Raw genomic sequence first — 19,175 nt, 5'->3', positions numbered from 1 at the left:
CTCCACACCTTTGCGGCCCATTATTGTTTAGACAAGGCTTGCATACAAGATTCCATCTTCGGCCAGTCTGGTATGCAACTTATTTGCGAACTGAGGTACCAACATCCTTCCGCTAACCTGTTAGGGTTCAGGATGCCCTCTACCAAATTCCACCTCAGTTTTTGTACCTGTTGCATGGCTTTGGGTACATTTGGTGCATTGCTCGGGCATCCTCAGCTCTGTACTCACCCATATGTGAGGACTACCATCCTGCTTGTCCTGTGAGAAAGCAGAGTTGCTTAACTGTAACAGGTGTTCTCACAGGACAGCAGGATGTAGGTCCTCACGAAAGCCACCCGCTACCCTGCGGTGTTGGGTTCATTTACATTTTCTTATTTTATTTTTGCATGTTCTTTTTACTATAAGACAGACTGAAGGGGGACCCCTGCTGGATGCAGGGTTGGTGCTATGCCGAGCATGCCCAGTAGGTGCCAGTCAAAGTTCTGGAAACTTTGACAAGTGTTCTGTGATTGGGCTCCATCCTGATGATGTCACCCATATGTGAGGACTAACATCCTGCTGTCTGTTACAGGTAAGCAACTCTGCTTTATCACTTTTAAAGCACACACTGCACCCACGCTTAAAATATTCCACTCATACATACTTCCCCTCGTAAAAATACTTATACCAAACATGATCATATAGAACACTCTTAAAATATTCACTCATACTAAATATATTCTCAAAAATTCAGTCCCCAATTGGTGAACAGTCCAATAAATTGAAGATATAAATCACATTTTCATTAACTCAAAAGATCCCCACTCGATGTAACAGATGTATTCACAACTAGACCAGGTGCCACCCATCCTCATATCGCTTCTGGAGAAGTTCAACTTGCTTATTGATGCATTACCGACCCAGTTAGCGTCTGTTCCCAGGACAGCATCTGTGCCAGCAGGGCACAGAGGCCTCCCCCTACCAAACGGTGGTAGTCTGATCCACCGAGGAGAAAACTCCACTGAGGCCGGCAGAGACGCCAAGGCCTGCCACCCCACCTTCCAGTTTTATCGGTGCCTGCACTTCTAGACAAAGGCCGAGCACTTAGGGACCTATCCCTTGTGGCTTACTGTGAGGAACCCTGTGACTCCTGGGGGATGACACTTCAAAGGGTCTCCCTTCAGACCCTTCTCCTCCAGAGGAGCGAAGGAAGTCTCTGCCTGAGGATTTGACATACAGGTTTTGTGTGGGTGATGGCAGAAGCCATCCCTTTTCAGTTTTTAATGAAGGTGGATGCCAGGCACAAAATGCTTGAGATCTCTAGTTCGTGGAGCCTCCTAGGGAGATCGTGGTAGTCCCGGAACACAAGCTCCTTAAGGAGTTTCTGCTGAGGATATGGGAACACCCCCTCACAATGCCTCCCCTTAAGAAAAAACTGGGGTTTACCTCATCCAGAAGGCTGCAGTATTTGATAAGCCTCAGCTTCCCAGCAGTCGGTGGTGGAATAGGCCCTCAAAAGGGCCAAGCACGCTCCGATTCATTCCTCTGTACCCCCGGGGAAGGACCATAGAGCGATGAAAGCTCGTGGGAGGAAGGTATTTCAAGGCACCATGCTCATTGCCCTCATTGCTGCCTACCAGCTCTGCATGAGCCAGTAAACATAGAAATGACAGTAGAAAACTGTCTATCCAGTCTGCCCAGTAAGCTTAAGGTAGTATCTGCTGTGACGTGTAGGTTACCCCAAGTTTATCAGTTTCTCACACTGTAAAAGTCAGGGCCCTCAGTTGCTGTTTGAATCCAATCCCCCATTTATGCCTTGACTTTGAAGCAGAGAGTAATGTTTGTTGCATCAAAGTATGTCTTATTGGTTAAGAGTACTAATCACCGCATCAGCAAGTTACCCCCATACTTGTTTCCACAGAGAATAAAAGTTGGGTCCTCGGTTGGTGTACGAATCCATTTCCCCTTTTCCCCCTGCAGTTGAAACAGAGAGCAATGATGGAGTTGCATCAACAGTATCAAGGCTTATTGGTTAACGGTTAAGTACTTGTAGGACATCTGGAAGTGGGTGCAGGAGGTGGCCGAGCAGCTACCTCAACAGCAGCAGGACACCCTCATGTCACTGGTGCATAAGGGCCTAGAGTGCAGAAAGCACAAGGTTCCTGCGACCTACAATGTTTTCGAGATCTGAGTTACTTTTTCAGTACATGCTCCACTGCAGCCCCAGACTTGGTACTCCCTGCGTGTTATGGCTAATTCAGTACTGCTTGTCAATGGAGAAGTCAAGCTTATTTATCGTGAATGGTGGGTTCTTCATAGACAGAAGAATGAATTAGCCATGTTAAATACCCATCTGCCTCCCTGGAGAGTCAACTACTTAGACTTGACTCTAAAATCGGCTGAGGGGGCTTACAAGGCAATGCCCATGCAGGAGTTCCTATACATGCTCTATGAGCTTAGAGAGAAGGGATTTGTTCAGTGCCATCAGATATCACTCTCACACGTCATGGCTAATTCATCCTGCTGTCTATGGAGAATATTCCCAATAAGCAACTTTGCTTTCCCAGAAAGCTCTGAAAGAATCCATTCAGTACCAACACAGTTGTGATACATGTGATTAGTAAACAGTCTTTGGAGAATATCTGCTATGAATAAATATAGTCTCTTCTAGAATTGTTTGTATAGGGAAATAAACTTTATCTGTCTAGCATTTATGATTGATTCGGTTTAAGAATGTGGTAAATAAAGCATGGATTTGCCATTAGGTTTAAATAACTGTTTCAGGAAAAGCAGGCATAAATGTAGACCCAGGGTCATGAAGTGATATGAACACATCCAGAGCTGAAGCTGATTGATAGCTGTATGCAGTTAGTATGAGAAACTGAGTAGGATTTTTTAAATTTCATAATTTAAGGAATTTCTAACACTAACTATTAATATCCCCAGCGAAGTGACTTTGCTATTGGTTTGGCTTTTAAAGTGTTTATGCTGTCTAATGTGTATATTTCTGCTGTTTTTCAGGATTCCAAGCACAAAAGGACAGACAGGTCTATTTTATGTTGCTTACGGAAAGGAGAGTCTGGTCAGTCATGGCCTAGGTTAACGAAAGAGAAGGCAAAGGTAGGTTGTAACCCCAATGCAAGCCTGGCACAATGAGGACCTTTGATACAAGAAAATCAGATATTCTTTACTATCCCAGGTAATTAGGGGTGGTTTATGAAAATAAAATTTTATAACTGTATTCATTACCTATCTGCAACATCACTCCAGAGTGACTGGTTTGTCCCCACTTCCAGCTGATGGCAGAGGGTTTTTTGTTAAATATGGCCTTACCTCTACTATTCTATGAATGGAACTTCCAGCTGATGTATAGACCTAATGGTATAGCATAATTTCTTTAGGAGAAACATGTATTTTAAGAATGATCTGAACTTCAAAAAGAAGATATGAGCAAAAGCACTTATGCTATGCTTTCTCACAGGACAAGCAGGATGGTAGTCCTCACATATGGGTGACATCACAGGATGGAGCCCAATCACGGAACATTTTTGTCAAAGTTTCTAGAACTTTGACTGGCTCCTACTGGGCATGCCCAGCATGGCACCAATCCTGCAGCCAGCAGGGGTCCCCCTTCAGTCTTCTCTTTTATCCCAGGTCAAGCAGGATGTAGTCCTCACATATGGGTGACATCGGTAATGGAGCCCTATGTACGGAAAAACTTCTTTAAAAGTTTCCATGAAACTTTTGAATGGCACCGGAGTGCCTACTGAGCATGCCCAGCATGCTATGATATTCCCTGCCACAGGGGTCTCCCTTCAGTCTTCTTTTTTCCGCGAAGCCGTTAGCATCGCGGGCTAAATTGGAGTCCTGAGGTGAATTTCACCTAGCGAAAAAAATTCGTATTTTCGGGAAAAAATTACTCCGTCCGCAAGGGTTTCCCTTCCTATAACTTTTTTCCGTTGTCAATTCCCGGCCGGGAACGATATTTTTCGGCTTATCGCCGTCGACGGCTGTCCGGCCTCGGGCTTCAAAAAGTGCCCAAACTGCGTGAGGACTATGTCGATTACCGACCCTCATTTTGAATGTGTTCTTTGCCTCGGCAAAGACCACAATATCCAAACATGTAAATCATGTGCGGAAATGACAGCAAAAGGTCGTCGTCTTCGGGCCGAAAAGATGGAGCAATTATTTAACATCCAATTGCTTCCACGGCCCTTGACCTCAGCGCAATCTTCTCCATCCGCTTCCGTACGTCAACTAACCCTAAAGAAGAAACGTCCGGAGGCGGGAGATGCCTCAAAGCCGTCCCCTTCGGTGTCTTCAAAAGCATCAACCTCGGGGAGTGAAAAACAGAAGGAAAAGCACCACCACCGGCATCGGAGACGCCAGGTAACGATGACCGAGAATCCATCGGAGGACACGGCCTCGCCGGCAAAGAAACCCCGGACGGGGACTGAGGCTCCGAGGCCTAGTGAAGGGCGATCCCCACCGATATCTGTGACGGGCTCCATACCTCCTCAGGGCTCTGAGGTTGTATTGGCATCGCCAACACCACCTCCCTCCACAGCTGCTCTGTTATCACCAGCTGTGAGAGCGCGGAACTTGACGCCTTTATCCGTCAAGCGGTGCATCAGGCTCTAAGTGATGCGACAACTCCACCGATACCCGTTCCATCACCGACAGAGCCATCACCATCGATGCCGCAGACACCGAGGGCACGGGAACCGACATCGATGCCTACTCCGGTACCTCCACCGATGCCACAGGTACCTCCACCGATCCATCCACCGGTACCTACACCGGTGCCCGCACCGATATCTCAGATGCCAGCACCAGTGACCAAGGAGGATATATCCGGGTTACATCCAGTTTTACCAAACTGGACACATTACTGGACATCCTCAATAAGAAGATTCCAATGGACCCGATTCCAGGCCCATCAGGAGTTCCAAGACCCCCAAGGCCTCGTTCTCCAGTCTTACCATCTCGTCCTCATCACACACATGAGATTCCTATAGACACCAGCTCTGAATTTTCATCTGAGGAAATATTTTCAGAGCCTTCTCCGCCAGATGACCACAGGAAATCTCCTCCTGAGGACCTCTCTTTTACCAACTTTGTTAAAGAGATGGCTGACACCATTCCCTTTCCCATTCAAACGGAAGTGGATGCACGTCAGAAGACCTTGGAAGTCCTCCAGTTTGTGGACCCTCCCAAGGAGATGTTAGCAGTCCCGGTTCATGAGCTGTTCCAGGAACTACAATATAGAATTTGGGAGCATCCGGGTTCAGTATCTGCAGTTAATAAAAGAGCAGAATCAACATATCTGGTGCAACCTATTCCAGGGTTCCAAAAAATACAGTTGCCCCACCAATCAGTGGTCGTGGAATCCGCTCAAAAGAAAGCAAAGCGGCAAAAATCTCACTCCTCTGTACCACCTGGGAAAGAGAGTAGGCTCTTGGATAACCTAGGAAGAAAAATCTTTCAGGGTTCAATGCTGGTCTCAAAAATTTCATCTTACCAGCTGTACATGAACCAGTACCAAAGGAACCTTTGGAAGCAGGTTCAGGAACTCTCTCTCTCTCTCTCCCTGAACAATATCAGGAATCCTTACAGGACATAGTTCATAAGGGCCTTGACTCTGGGAAACATGAGGTTCGAGCAACCTACGATTGTTTTGAAACTGCTGCAAGGCTCTCAGCATCAGGTATTGCAGCAAGAAGATGGGCATGGCTCAAAGCCTCTGATCTACGCCCAGAGGTTCAAGAACATTTGGCAGATCTACCTTGCTCAGGGGACAATCTCTTTGGTGAGAAAATAAAAGAAGCTGTGGCAACCCTAAAGGACCACACTGAAACCTTGAAACAGTTGTCGTCCCAACCACAAGAGACCCAGCCTTCTGCCAGGAAATTTCCAAGGCGTGACACTCGACGGCCTTATTATCGCCCACATCGATATTACCCCCCAGCAGGTAGGCCAAGAGCTAGCCGCCCAACACAACGCCAGCAGCCTAGACAAAGGCCTGCAAGGGCTCAACCACCTCCACAAACGGCAACCACTTTTGGTTTCTGAAAAGCCCCAGAGAGCAGCAGCCAGATCAACCCGTTCCCAGAAACACCAGTAGGAGGTCGCATACAGTACTTCCACAACAATTGGACCTCCATCACCACCGACCAGTGGGTGTTATCCATCACGACTCACGGTTACAGGCTGGATTTCTTAACTATCCCAATGGAAAATCCACCACTTCACTCTTGCACAATAAATCAACACTCCATAATTCTTCAAACAGAATTATCCACCCTTCTGAGAGCCAGGGCCATAGAACCAGTTCCTGGACCTCAAAAGGGCAGAGGATTCTACTCCAGATATTTCCTCATTCCAAAGAAAACAGGAGGCCTTCGACCCATTCTAGACCTCAGAAATCTCAACAAATTTCTCAAAAAAGAAAAATTCAGAATGGTATCCCTAGGCACCATTCTGCCTCTTCTTCAAAGGGGAGATTGGCTCTGCTCTCTGGATCTTCAAGATGCATACGCTCACATTCCCATTTTTCCTCCTCATCGCCAGTACCTGCGTTTTCGGGTACTGGATCAGCATTTTCAATACAGAGTGCTGCCATTCGGCCTTGCATCAGCACCACGAGTATTCACAAAGTGCATGGCTGCAGCAGTGGCACACCTCCACAAGCAAAGAGTGCACGTGTTCCCTTATCTGGACGATTGGCTCATCAAAAGTCAATCAAAAGAAGGAGCTCTCACTTCTCTCAAGCTCACCATCCAAGTGCTTCACTCCTTGGGATTTCTCATCAACTACCAGAAATCCCATCTGTCACCAACTCATCTGATACAGTTCATAGGTGCAAAACTAAACACTACAATAGCAACAGCTTTTCTTCCAAGAGACCGTGCTCAAACACTTGTACTGTTGACTCACAATCTTCACAACCAATTCCAGGTAACAGCTCACCAGTGCCTCATTCTTCTAGGGCACATGGCTTCCACGGTTCATGTAACTCCCATGGCCAGATTGACCATGCGACTTCTACAATGGACATTCAAAGCACAGTGGATACAAGCCACTCAACCAATGTCCACTCCTATTCACATCACACCAGAGCTCAAATCTGCGCTCCTCTGGTGGACATCAATGAACAACCTGCTCAAGGGTCTACCTTTCCAGCAACCAGTTCCACAAGTGACTTTGACTACAGATGCATCCACCTTAGGGTGAGGAGCACATATTGGTCATCTAAAAACACAGGGCAAGTGGACACAGCTCGAAGCCTCTTTTCAAATAAATTTCCTGGAGCTTCGAGCTATACGTTATGCGCTTCATGCATTCAAGGACTGCCTATCACACAAGACTGTTCTGATCCAAACGGACAACACAGTAGCCATGTGGTACATCAACAAGCAGGGAGGCACAGGGTCGTACCTCCTTTGTCAGGAAGCAGCTCAAATTTGGGACTGGGCCCTAGCACACTCAATTCTGCTACGAGCCACTTACCTAGCAGGCATCCACAACACAGTAGCGGATCGCCTCAGCCGTCACTTCCAACCACACGAGTGGTCTCTGGACCCATTGCTAGCAACCAAGATATTTCAGCGTTGGGGTCAACCGACAATAGATCTCTTTGCATCCCACTTGAACTACAAAGTGAATAATTACTGCTCTCTCCTCTGGCAGTCCAACAGCCTACCAAGGGACACCTTTGCTCGCCATTGGAATTCAGGCCTGTTATACGCGTATCCTCCGATACCACTCATAACCAAGACTCTAGTGAAGCTACATCAGGACAAGGGGACAATGATACTCATAGCCCCATATTGGCCTCGACAAGTATGGTTTCCCACACTGCTAGATCTCTCAGTCAGGGATCCAATTCGCCTGGGAGTAGCTCCCAATCTCCTAACTCAAGAACAGGGTCAGTTGCGCCATCCCAACCTTCAGTCCCTGTCCCTGACAGCATGGATGTTGAAAGCCTGATCTTACAGCCTCTCAACCTTCCAACCGCTATATCTCAAGTACTTATAGCTGCACGTAAACCTTCCACTAGAAAGAATTATTCCTACAAATTGAAACGGTTTACATTGTGGTGCACTCAGAAAGATTTAGATCCTTTCACTTGCCCCACTACCTCGCTACTAGATTACTTTTACCATCTCTCAGACTCTGGTCTTAGGACATCATCTGTAAGGGTACACTTAAGTGCAATCTCAGCTTACCATAACAAGCTGGGAGACGCACCTATCTCCACACAGCCTCTCGTCAGTAAATTCATGAGAGGCCTAACTCACATTAAACCTCCAGTTCATTCCCCAAGCATACAATGGGACCTGAACGTAGTATTAACTAGACTTATGCGTTCTCCTTTTGAACCCATAAATACTTGTGACCTTAAATACCTTACTTGGAAAACGGTATTTCTCATAGCCATTACATCAGCTAGAAGGGTCAGCGAACTACAAGCGCTAGTCACATACGAACCTTTTACAAAGTTCCTCCATGACAGGGTAGTCCTCCGGACACATCCAAAATTCCTTCCTAAAGTTGTCACGGAATTTCACTTGAACCAATAAATAGTTTTACCAACATTCTTTCCTAGGCCTCACTCTCACCAGGGAGAAAGAGCCTTACACACTTTGGATTGTAAGCGTGCGTTATCCTTTTATTTAAACCGCACAACAGCCCAAAGGAAATCCAGTCAGCTGTTTGTATCCTATGATCCAAACAAACCAGGCAAAGCAGTGGGTAAGCATACTCTGTCTAACTGGCTAGCAGATTGCATACAATTTTGTTATGACAAAGCAGGCCTTACTCTTCAAGGGCGAGTAAAAGCACGCTCAGTCAGAGCAATGTCAACTTCAGTAGCACACCTTCGCTCTGTACCTATTCTGGACATTTGTAAAGCAGCAACATGGAGTTCTCTTCACACCTTTGCAGCTCACTACTGCCTAGACAAAGAAGGAAGACGATTCAGCCTATGGACAATCTGTCTTAAAGAACTTATTTCCAGTGTAACCCCAACTCCTTCTACATCCCACCTGCTGTGATTTCGGCTGATACATTTCAACAACAATACTTCACTGTTGCTCACCTCAAAATGACTCAGCCTCTAGCTTGCTAATCACCCATATGTGAGGACTAGCATCCTGCTTGTCCTGGGATTAAGCAATTTTGCTTACCTTGTAATAGGTGTTATCCCAGGACAGCAGGATGTAGTCCTCACAAAACCCACCCGCCACCCCGCGGAGTTGGGTCCGCTACGTTTTATTTTATTTTTGGCTAACGCTTATTGCTACAAAACAAGACTGAAGGGAGACCCCTGTGGCAGGGAATATCATAGCATGCTGGGCATGCTCAGTAGGCACTCCGGTGCCATTCAAAAGTTTCATGGAAACTTTTAAAGAAGTTTTTCCGTACATAGGGCTCCATTACCGATGTCACCCATATGTTAGGACTATATCCTGCTGTCCTGGGATAACACCTATTACAAGGTAAGCAATTTTGCTATGTGTACATCCTTCGCGTACACGTCCCTAACAGAAACCTGAGATCAGCAAACAAAGCACTGCTAACTATTCCTTCAGTAAAAACAGCTAGACTAACTCAAGTAAGGGATAGGGCCCTATCTTTAGCAGGACCTATAATATGGAATACCATGCCTTTAGAAATCAGAATGCAAAGAGACATAAAAACATGGCTATTTAAGCAAGCATACCACACAGAGAATGGAGAGTAGAATCCAGGGAAATGCAGGTTGCGATCAGCAGAACACACACACACCATTTTACTCGAATTGTGTGTTTTATTTTATTTCAACAATAAAGGACTAGATTTAAGTATTTCTTATAGCTGGTATAGATAGAAGTAGACATGACTTACCACACCCACCAATTAATATTTAATATGAAACTGTTATAGTATTTGGCACCTGTTTAGTGGATATAATTTAACACATTTATGCAACATGAAGTTATGTGCCTTATCGTGAACTGTTGTGATGGCATGAGAAGCAAAATGGAAAAAAGAACAGGTGTGTGAGGGCACGAGGGATAGATATGCAGAGCGTAGGAGCAGCATCTCAAATAGTTCATCTTTCCCTTAGATGACAAGAATAAGTAAGATAAGTCAGCTGATGGAGTAAATGCTGGGGACACTGAGGTGAAGTATCATTAAGAAGAGATGTTATACTAAAATTACAGTAGCAGGGGAAAAACCAAATTTAGTATGTTAGGGTTAGAAGCAGGGGGAACAGAATATGACAGACCAGCAGTTTAATTTCCATAAACCCAAGCTGCATAAGAAGAAATAAGACGAAGCTTGTGCAGAGGTATCGGCAATAGGGCAGGCAAGAGAATGATAAAAACAAGCATTTGAAGGGGATAATCTTTTATATAAATAAAAATGTTAAATAGTTTGTACCTCGTTGCTAATCTTGGCAACCACTTAACAGAATGCGTTCAAATTTGCACACAACATTCACTTCCCATACGGGAAGGATCTTATACACTTACATTACATATAGGTCACACCTGTGACAGGTAATACAAGTTTAAAAATTGGTTACACAAAACAGCGACATCTGGTGGCCGTCAGCGCAAGCGCAACCTCTTACACCTTTCACACACACTCACACACCACCCACCCCCCGGACAGGGCTATTGTCTTTCATTCACACAGACCCCCCCACAAGCCTGCCAATGTCACTTACTTCACCCACCCTCCCAAAACACAATGAATTCCAGGCTGCTACACTGGGAAGCCATGCATTTCACACACCCTCCGAAATGAAATAAAAAAACCCTCTTCGACCCACCCACGCACATGCCTGTTCTAATTAATGACCACGCACTCCGAACACACACTACACCTGAAACAAGTCCGCGCTTCTCCACCGGCAGCACAGGAACGGTCCGGGACACATCGCATTCATTAGGGCCGTCTGATGCCAGCAACCAAAATGGTGCCGACGGCCCTTGCCCTTATTATGCTATACGGAGACAACAATGACGTCGGTACACCATGTGACATAGTAAGGGCAAGAGCCCGTCGGCGCCATATCCTCTGCGGACATTTGCCCTTACTAGGTCTGGGATCCTGACGCGCCACTTTCACCTCAACACTGACGTACTTACCTTACATGGCGCTCAGAGAAATTTTGCTACATGGCAGCCGGCGGAACAAACCCAAGCAAACACCCTCATCAACGGCTGGCAGTTTACACAGGTATCCGGGGAGGAGCACGGTGGGGGGCCGTACTTATTTTCAGCCGCACGTGTTTAACAGTTGGGGAGGGGGGTGCACTCATTCTCCACAGGCTCTGTTCTGTCTTTTCAACTTAACCAGGCTCTTCCACAGCATGGAGAATGAGGGGGGGAGGTGAGTGTCAGGGTCGGGGAGAGGTGAGTGTGAGGGGAGAGAGTTGGAGTGGGGACAGGGGAGGGAAGGGGGGGGGTGAGTGACCAAGGTGGGGAGGAGGATGAGTGACTGAGGTAAATGAGCAAGGTGAAGGGGGAGGGAAGGTTAAGAACCTGACTCTGCCACTGCAACGCGTGGCCGGGTTCCGCTAGTGGTCTAGTAAGAACAAAACCTGCCATCTGTGTGGTTATGAAAATGCTGAGAACAAGCAATACAAGAAGTATTGGGGTACAGTGCAACAGAATGTTTATACATTAACTGATCCCACATATTAGTAGAAAAAGGTGTATGTGTGGGTAAAGAGAAATTAATCAAAAGATCAGGGGAAAGAAGAGTAACAGAAGGGGAAAAAAAGTAGAAAGACAGGAAAGATACATACTGACTAAGAGCTAGGTGCAATAAAGCGTAAAGTAACCACAAAAACTAAAAAGAAAACAAGATTAGAAAATTATAAACTTAATAATAACTTTATTTTAGATATAAGGAAGGAAAAACATACTCCTAATTAAGGAGTACTTCAATGTCCAGAAATTAGTCTATTAAAAAACATGTCTTCAAACTATCCTAAAAATTCCTAGTGTGAAGATCAATTTCTAAAGAAATTTAGTCCAAACAGATAGTCTCAGCAAATGGATTCTATGCTTGGACAGGGCCTCAGATCAGCTATGTGCTTGAAGGTGGAGTCTGCATCTAAGCAAGCAGCTGTGGGAGTCAGCGTTGTTGTTTTGTGTGGTCCAGTGTATACCAGATCTTTCCACGTTTGGTGGGTAAAGTTGTGTCTATAGACTGTCTCCTACTGCCTACACCAGAGCTTTCCAAACTTTTCATGTTGGTGACACACTTTTTAGACAAACATAATTTAGGGACACAGTAATTAGTCTACAAGCAAACCGGAGGTTAAAGGTTAAATGAACGAAATGTATTTCGACAATTTATGTATGTTTCCTTAAATATATACATAATAAAATGTTTCACAACACAACATATCTTGTGAAAACCTTTCATTTATATTAAAAATATATAATATTCCAAGATTAATGTTAGTTATAATTTATAAGTAACAATAATAAAACAAAGTTATTGTGTTATTCAATTTACCTCTTTAATGAGATATATGAGCTTGATGGGATGAACACAGCTTTTGAATATTTGGTGTTAATAAAAAAGTCCAAAGGGTCTTCTGCATAATTTTAAAAAGCTGGCCAGTTTCACACTATATAATTATTTGATAGCCTCATTCAACTAATTCTATATGGCTATGAGAGTGAAATCTGGAATTTATAGGAAGGGACAGAATGTCAATATAAATCCTGCACCTCCAGTTCTGTAACTCTGTGCATCCACTGAAATTCCCCCAAACAATGGAGCTTGGATATTTCCCTTACAGCTCATCATACTAAAAGATATTTTCAAATGCTGGTGTCACCTCACAATAACAGCAGCACAAACACCTTCCACTGCCAGGCACATTGTGAACTAAAATAAAACCTCGCAAAAAAGACACTCAAAATCTATACTGCAATCCCATTGTAACATAACAGTAATAACACCAAGGACTCAAACAACAATAACCCTACCTGTGAAAAAGCATGGGTAAATATTACACTGGGTCCTAGAATACCAATACACCACCTATTGAGGAAACAAAACAAACCCGATTGCTATAGATCCCTATGCTAGCAGAATCTCTCATCATGGTCACACACACAGAGCAGAGACAGACCCTCACCAAATACAGAATACGAAATAAAGGAGCACAAATTAGACAAAAACTGAAATGGAAACTCCAAGAAGCCAGACTCTGTGTATTAACAATGGAAAAACAGAACCACCATTCCTCATAAAACAAACAAAATCAAGAAACATAAAGCATCAGTTATAATAGTAAAACCATACTAATAAAAGAATATTTTAAAACTACTGATAGATAGAATTTCTATTAATTAAAATCATATACATTTTTTACAATTTCCCAGAGGTTATCCTCTCTCACACAGACTCACATGTCCATTCTCTCTCACACATACACTGTCATATACATACACATTCATGCTCTTATACCCACCATAACCTCTCGCTCACAGACACTGACACACTCTCAGGCTCTAAGACACTCTCTCCCCCTCCACACACACCCCACACACAAACTCTTACTCCCCTGGATTTTCTCATATACACTCTCTCTGGCACCCTCACATACACACACACCCAGGCAAGCTCCCAGTCATTCTCACACACTAAAACTGACCCCCAGGCAGGCTCCCATTCATTTTCACACCACTCCCTCACCATCCCCCAGGCAGGCACCCATCCATTCACACACATACACCCCCAGGCAGGCACCCATTCATACACATGCACACACTAAAGGCAACCCCCTCTCTTTCTTTTGCCAGCAACCTCGGAGCCTCTTTCATTCCTCTGCTGCCACTGATGCCGCATGGCTATTGGGGAGGCGCTGATTGCTGCTATTGGCACTGAAGCCCATTCTGCTGCCTCCTCTGTGCAGGCCCTGTGGGTTTCCAGTTCCTCCATGTTGATCTCGTACATTGTGAGATCCGAATAGAGAAAGTGCTACTCTTGACATTAACAAAGATTACATGTGCCAATCAGTAAAAAGTAATTTATTTCTTTTTTTTTTTTTACCTTTGCTGTCTGATCTTAGTTTTCTAATTGGTTGGTCCCAGGCTTTTTTGTTCCACCTCCCCTTTCTTATTTTTTTGCCAATTCATTTCATATTGTCTTTTTTTCTATTTCTTTTCTCTCCATCTATCTTCTTCCCTCAAACATACAGTCAGGTTCTCATTCTCACATGCTTTCGCTCTCACTCACCCACACACAGGCTCTCACTCTCACATGCTCTCTCTCTCATACAATCATTCATACACAGTCTCTCTCTTGCACATGCTGTCTGACTCTCACACACCCAGGCTCTCTCTCACTCCCACATGCTGTCTTGCTCATGCACAGGCTCTCACTGTCACATGCTGTGTCTCTCTCACACACGCACAGGCTCTCACATGCTGTCTCTGCAAACATTGAGATCCTCACTCCCACACCCAATCTCTCAACTCATCTCATACACGCACCCAATCTCTCAACTCAGCTCATACAGGCATCCAATCTCTCAACTCAGCTCAGCTCATACAGGCACCCAATCTCTCAACTCATCTAATACACGCACTCTACAGGCCCTCAGCCTCTCTCTTACCTCTGGGCCTCCTCTTCACGGGTCGCTGCAGGATCGGCTCTGCAGCGGCCCTGATCTTCTCAGGCCGATCCGCGGTGGGGGCCCTGCTACCGGGCCTCTTCTCGCCCGCTGCAACAACGCGGCTCCTCTTCTGCACGCGGCTGCTTCATCTCCTTCCTGCCCGTGCGGCTCCGGCAACATTTTTCTTCCGGGGCCGCGTGGGCAGGAAGGAGGCGGAGCACCTGCACGTTCAGACGTGCCCTTTTTCTTCGGGCCGTGGTGACGTGAACTCATCACGGCCTTACCAATCTTCCGGCTGTGTGTCTGCGGCACACAGCACAACAATTCTTCGCTGCTCAGCCGCCAGTGGGATGAGCTCCACCGGCGGCCGCATTGGCTCCCACTTGCCGGTGTGTCACGTGCACCGGGCTTGCGCGGCACACCTCAGGCGACACACCAAAGTGTCGCGACACACACTTTGGAAAGCTCTGGCCTACACTCTTGGGGGTTCTAGCACTTCAGATTTAGTTCTGGCAACACTTATTTGCTGTGTAGCCACCTGTAAATTTTTAAGAAAAACAGGTTATCTGGTACTTTAGAATACTTCTGATCAACTTGTTGAGGCAAACTCATGGCTCTGCCTGTACATAAATCAAAAGGAGTGAGTCCAGTAGATCTCACTGGATTCATTGTAAGTGCCATCAGGGCAGCTGGTAAAGCAGTGAGCCAATTTTGCTCATGAGACATTAATTGTTTTAATTTTGTTTTCAGAATCCCATTCATCTCTACAAGACCATTAGATGTAGGGCGATACAGAGACATGACTGCATGCAATGTTTAAATCTGTTAACATGCAGTAACTCATTTTTAAAATGTGACCCATTATCAGTCACAATTTTTATTGGTACCCCAAATCTGGGTATAATATGGGTTAACAGTACCTTTTTCCATACAAGTACCTGTTTCTTCTTTACAAGGTATAGCCTCCAACCATTGGCTGAATGGACAGACACATACAAGTAAATAACGGTTGCCAGAACAAGATTGAATCATTTTTTATTTATTTAGGTTTTTTATATACCGGCATTCATGACAACAATCACATCATGCTGGTTCACAGTAAAACAGTGGTGCATAATAAACTTCATGTCAGTATAATCACAGTACAAGAGAAGGGTGGAGTGAAAAGCACATACATATAGATAAATCGCAATAGAACAATGTGTGGCACAAATTATACTGAACAATAAGTTTCCTAGCGTGTAGCAGATGGATTCAGGACCAATGGGTATAGTGTACTCCTGATAGCAATTGGAGACTGAGTCAGATTTCAGTGTGACATCAGCACTACATATACCCGTGCAGGAAGCTCTGCTCTTCAGTATTTCTCAGTCTCCTTAGCAGTTTGGGACTCTACACACGCTTGCACAGTGTTAGACGAAATCCAAACCAAAGAAGAGAGAAAATCTTACTTCTACAAGACTAGCCCCGCTCTCCTGCGGTGATACCTAAGGGTCCCTCCCCCAGTCGAGAATTCCTGAGGTGATTTCTGAGGTAAGCCTTGGTCCGGTAGCTGGTTCCCAGCGTGGACTTAGCCCCCAGGAACGGGAGTGGCTGAGAGGCAGTGGGTGAATGGCCGAGCGAGACTGTGAAGGTATTCCCCTCTCACCTCGCAGCTGGAGACCGGGAAACGCCGAGACAAGGTAAGGTAGAAAACTTTATTTAAGTCTCCGGTCTCCAAGGCTCGGCGAGCCGCACAGATCGCCATCCGGCGTCTGTCCCATCGGGTTGAGCAGCCCCGTACAGGCTAGGCCCCGATCCGGCGCAAGGGTCCTTCCATGTGGAGACTCTCCGGGAGAGGGAGGGGGGTCGCCAACTTGCCCACGTGGTCATCTGTGCCATTTCCCCCCCTTGATCGCCGTCTTGTCCGCACATCGGCAAGCCGGGCGAACAAACTACTTGTGCGCACAGTGATGCACACAGCGGCGCCGGGTGCACAAATTAGCCTGTGTGCGCAGCGGCGCACGCATCTTGCACACACAGCTTCGGTGTACCCAGAACGCACAAATAAGCTTCCCGGCGCACGCACATATGCACATAGATGAGTTTGAACCACTCCATGCGCACAAATCATAGCACCGCCGGCCAAGAAAGCCAAGGGAGAAGCCCTCTGCCCAGCCTGCCACCTGAGAGCTGCGCAACGCAAAGTGGCCTCTGCTCTGTGCCTACAGTGTGAAGAGGATCTGGGAGAACAGACAAGGCCCCCCTCAGCCAGAAGAGGAATCTGGCTCCACCAATGACAGTACACTGGACCTCTCTATCCCCGGCTCCGGCCCTCCTCCGATGGGCTCCTCGGAACACCGCTGTATTCGATATGGACCCAGGGACCTTTTCCTGGGTGGAATTCTTCAAAGGGCTGCAAACCTTTGTCCAGGCGCAATCGGTGCCACCTATGACACAGCCTCAGTTTCCACTTGAAGAACAAAACCTTCCAGGCCCCTCTCGTCCTCCCCGAAACGTGCCTCCTCCAGGCAAAAGCTTCCCCTTAGGGGACACAGACACCTCGGAGGAACAGCCGGACTCCCTGGAGGAAGGGGAAATCCCTCCAGGGACGGAAGCATTACCGAACCATGATGCGTTTCTTCTCCAAAGATGAGCTATCAGACCTAGTGTCTCTGAGCCATTCCAGGCACAAGCTCCGAAGCGGAACCAAAGACGAACCTGGTTTTGGTCGGGCTTAGTCAGGCCTCATGCCATTTCCCAATGCTGCAGGCCATACAACTGATTGACCTGGAATGGACTGCCCCGGAGACCAGCTTCAAAGGAGGATGGGCCCTAGAAGTCCTATACCCTCTGGAACCCTCAGCCAAGAACTCCTGGGGTTCCCCAAAGTGGATGCCGTGGTCTGCGCGGTCTCAAAGCGCACCACCATTCCAGTCGGAGGAGCTGCACTCAAGGATGTCCAGGACAGACGTCAGGAATCCATCCTTAAACAGTCATTTGATGTCGCAGCTATGTCCCTGCAGGTTGCTGCCTGCTCCGCCATGGTGACACGTGCCTGCTTGTCACTGTCCAGGGATGAAACCACGGCCGTCGAAACATTAGAACCGGGATATCTTTCCTCACTGATGCGACCTACGACATGGTGCGCACCTCAGCCAGGGGCGTCTCATCCATAGTGGCAGCCAGAAGGCAACTCTGGCTCCGAAGTTGGTCAGCCGATGCAACTTCTAAGATGAAACTCACGAGAGTGCCTTTTAAAGGTGCCCCCCTGTTCGGGAGCGATGGCCCGAACAGGGGGGCACAACAAATGGGGCGAATCCCCCAGTACCTCTGTTATCGGAGGACAGGAACAAAAGAAATTAACGCCCCTCTCCCCGAAGATCCAAGGGCAGAGGATTCCAGTGTTTCCGACGTACAAAAACACATAAGCACCTCACCCTGCAGGCAGGGGCCAGTCCTTTTGGAACAGACACACGAGAGGATCCGGCTCAGGTCCAGGCCCCAGCCGCACCCCACAATGAGAATCAACAGACCCATCCATAGGCAGAAGCCATAGAGGGCAGGCTTGCCCTATTCTACCAAAGATGGGTCGAGATAACGTCTGACAAGTGGGTTCTAACCATTCGAGAGGGATACTACCTGGACTTCCACAGTACCCTTCCAAACAAATTTGTGAAATCACCGTGCCACGCCCCCTCCAAGCAGAAGGCAGTGGAAACCACACTGACAAAACTACTCACCCTAAGGGCGATAACACCGGTGCCCACGCACCAACAAAATACTGGGCACTATTCCATCTATTTTATCTTCCCCAAGAAAGAGGGAACATTCCGGCCCATCCTGGACCTCAAGTCTGTCAATCACTACCTGAGGGTTCCTCACTTACGCATGGAAATCCTACGCTTGGTCATAAGGGCAGTACAGCTGGGAGAATTCCTGACCTCTCTGGATCTGTCAGAAGCCTATCTCCACATCCCGGTCCATCACGACCATCAGCGCTTTCTACGATTCGCGATACTGGACCATCACTACCAGTTCGGGCACTACCCTTCGGACTAGCTACTGCCCCTCTGATGTTAACCAAAATCATGGTTGTAGTGGTGGAGACACTGAGGAAAGAAGGAATCCTCGTACATCCCTATCTGGACGATTGGCTGATCAGGGCAAAATCTCCAGAGGAAAGTCACCAGGTAACCATCAGAGTAAAGAATCTACTGCAGAATCTTGGGTGGGTTGTTAACACAACCAAGAGCTGCCTGCAGCCCTCCCAATCACTAGAATATCTGTGAGTCCAGTTCGACACCAAACAAGGCAAGGTCTTTCTTGAAGGAGAGGAAAACTGATGGACCAGTTGAGAAACCTGTTAACCTGTTTCTGCCTCAAGGTATGGGACTACCTCCAGGTCCTCTACCTCATGACATCAACACTAGAAGTCATCCCAAGGGCAAGGGCCCAAATGTGACCACGTTCCCTTCTGTCGCGATGGAACCAGATGTCCCAGAACTACCCCATTCGCCTCCAGCTACCGGCAGAGGTGCGGACCCAGCTCCAATGGTGGCTACAGGAAGACCATCTGAGC

General features: G+C 46.7%; 1 protein-coding gene across 2 annotated transcripts in view; it reads left to right on the top strand.

Annotated features, from left to right (window-relative positions):
* PTGES3 (prostaglandin E synthase 3) overlaps positions 1-19,175 on the top strand; it is a 108,253-nt gene that overhangs the window by 48,179 nt on the left and 40,899 nt on the right. For both annotated transcript variants that reach the window (XM_029594832.1, XM_029594831.1), the window contains exon 4: positions 3,001-3,099. In XM_029594832.1, the coding sequence (XP_029450692.1) occupies positions 3,001-3,099 (99 nt within the window). The remainder of the gene's footprint in view (positions 1-3,000; positions 3,100-19,175) is intronic.

Source organism: Rhinatrema bivittatum, chromosome 3 (assembly GCF_901001135.1).
Source record: "Rhinatrema bivittatum chromosome 3, aRhiBiv1.1, whole genome shotgun sequence".
NCBI classification, from domain to species: domain Eukaryota; kingdom Metazoa; phylum Chordata; class Amphibia; order Gymnophiona; family Rhinatrematidae; genus Rhinatrema; species Rhinatrema bivittatum.
Note: the sequence above shows the minus strand (reverse complement) of the source record. Positions and strands in the feature narration are given on the sequence as shown.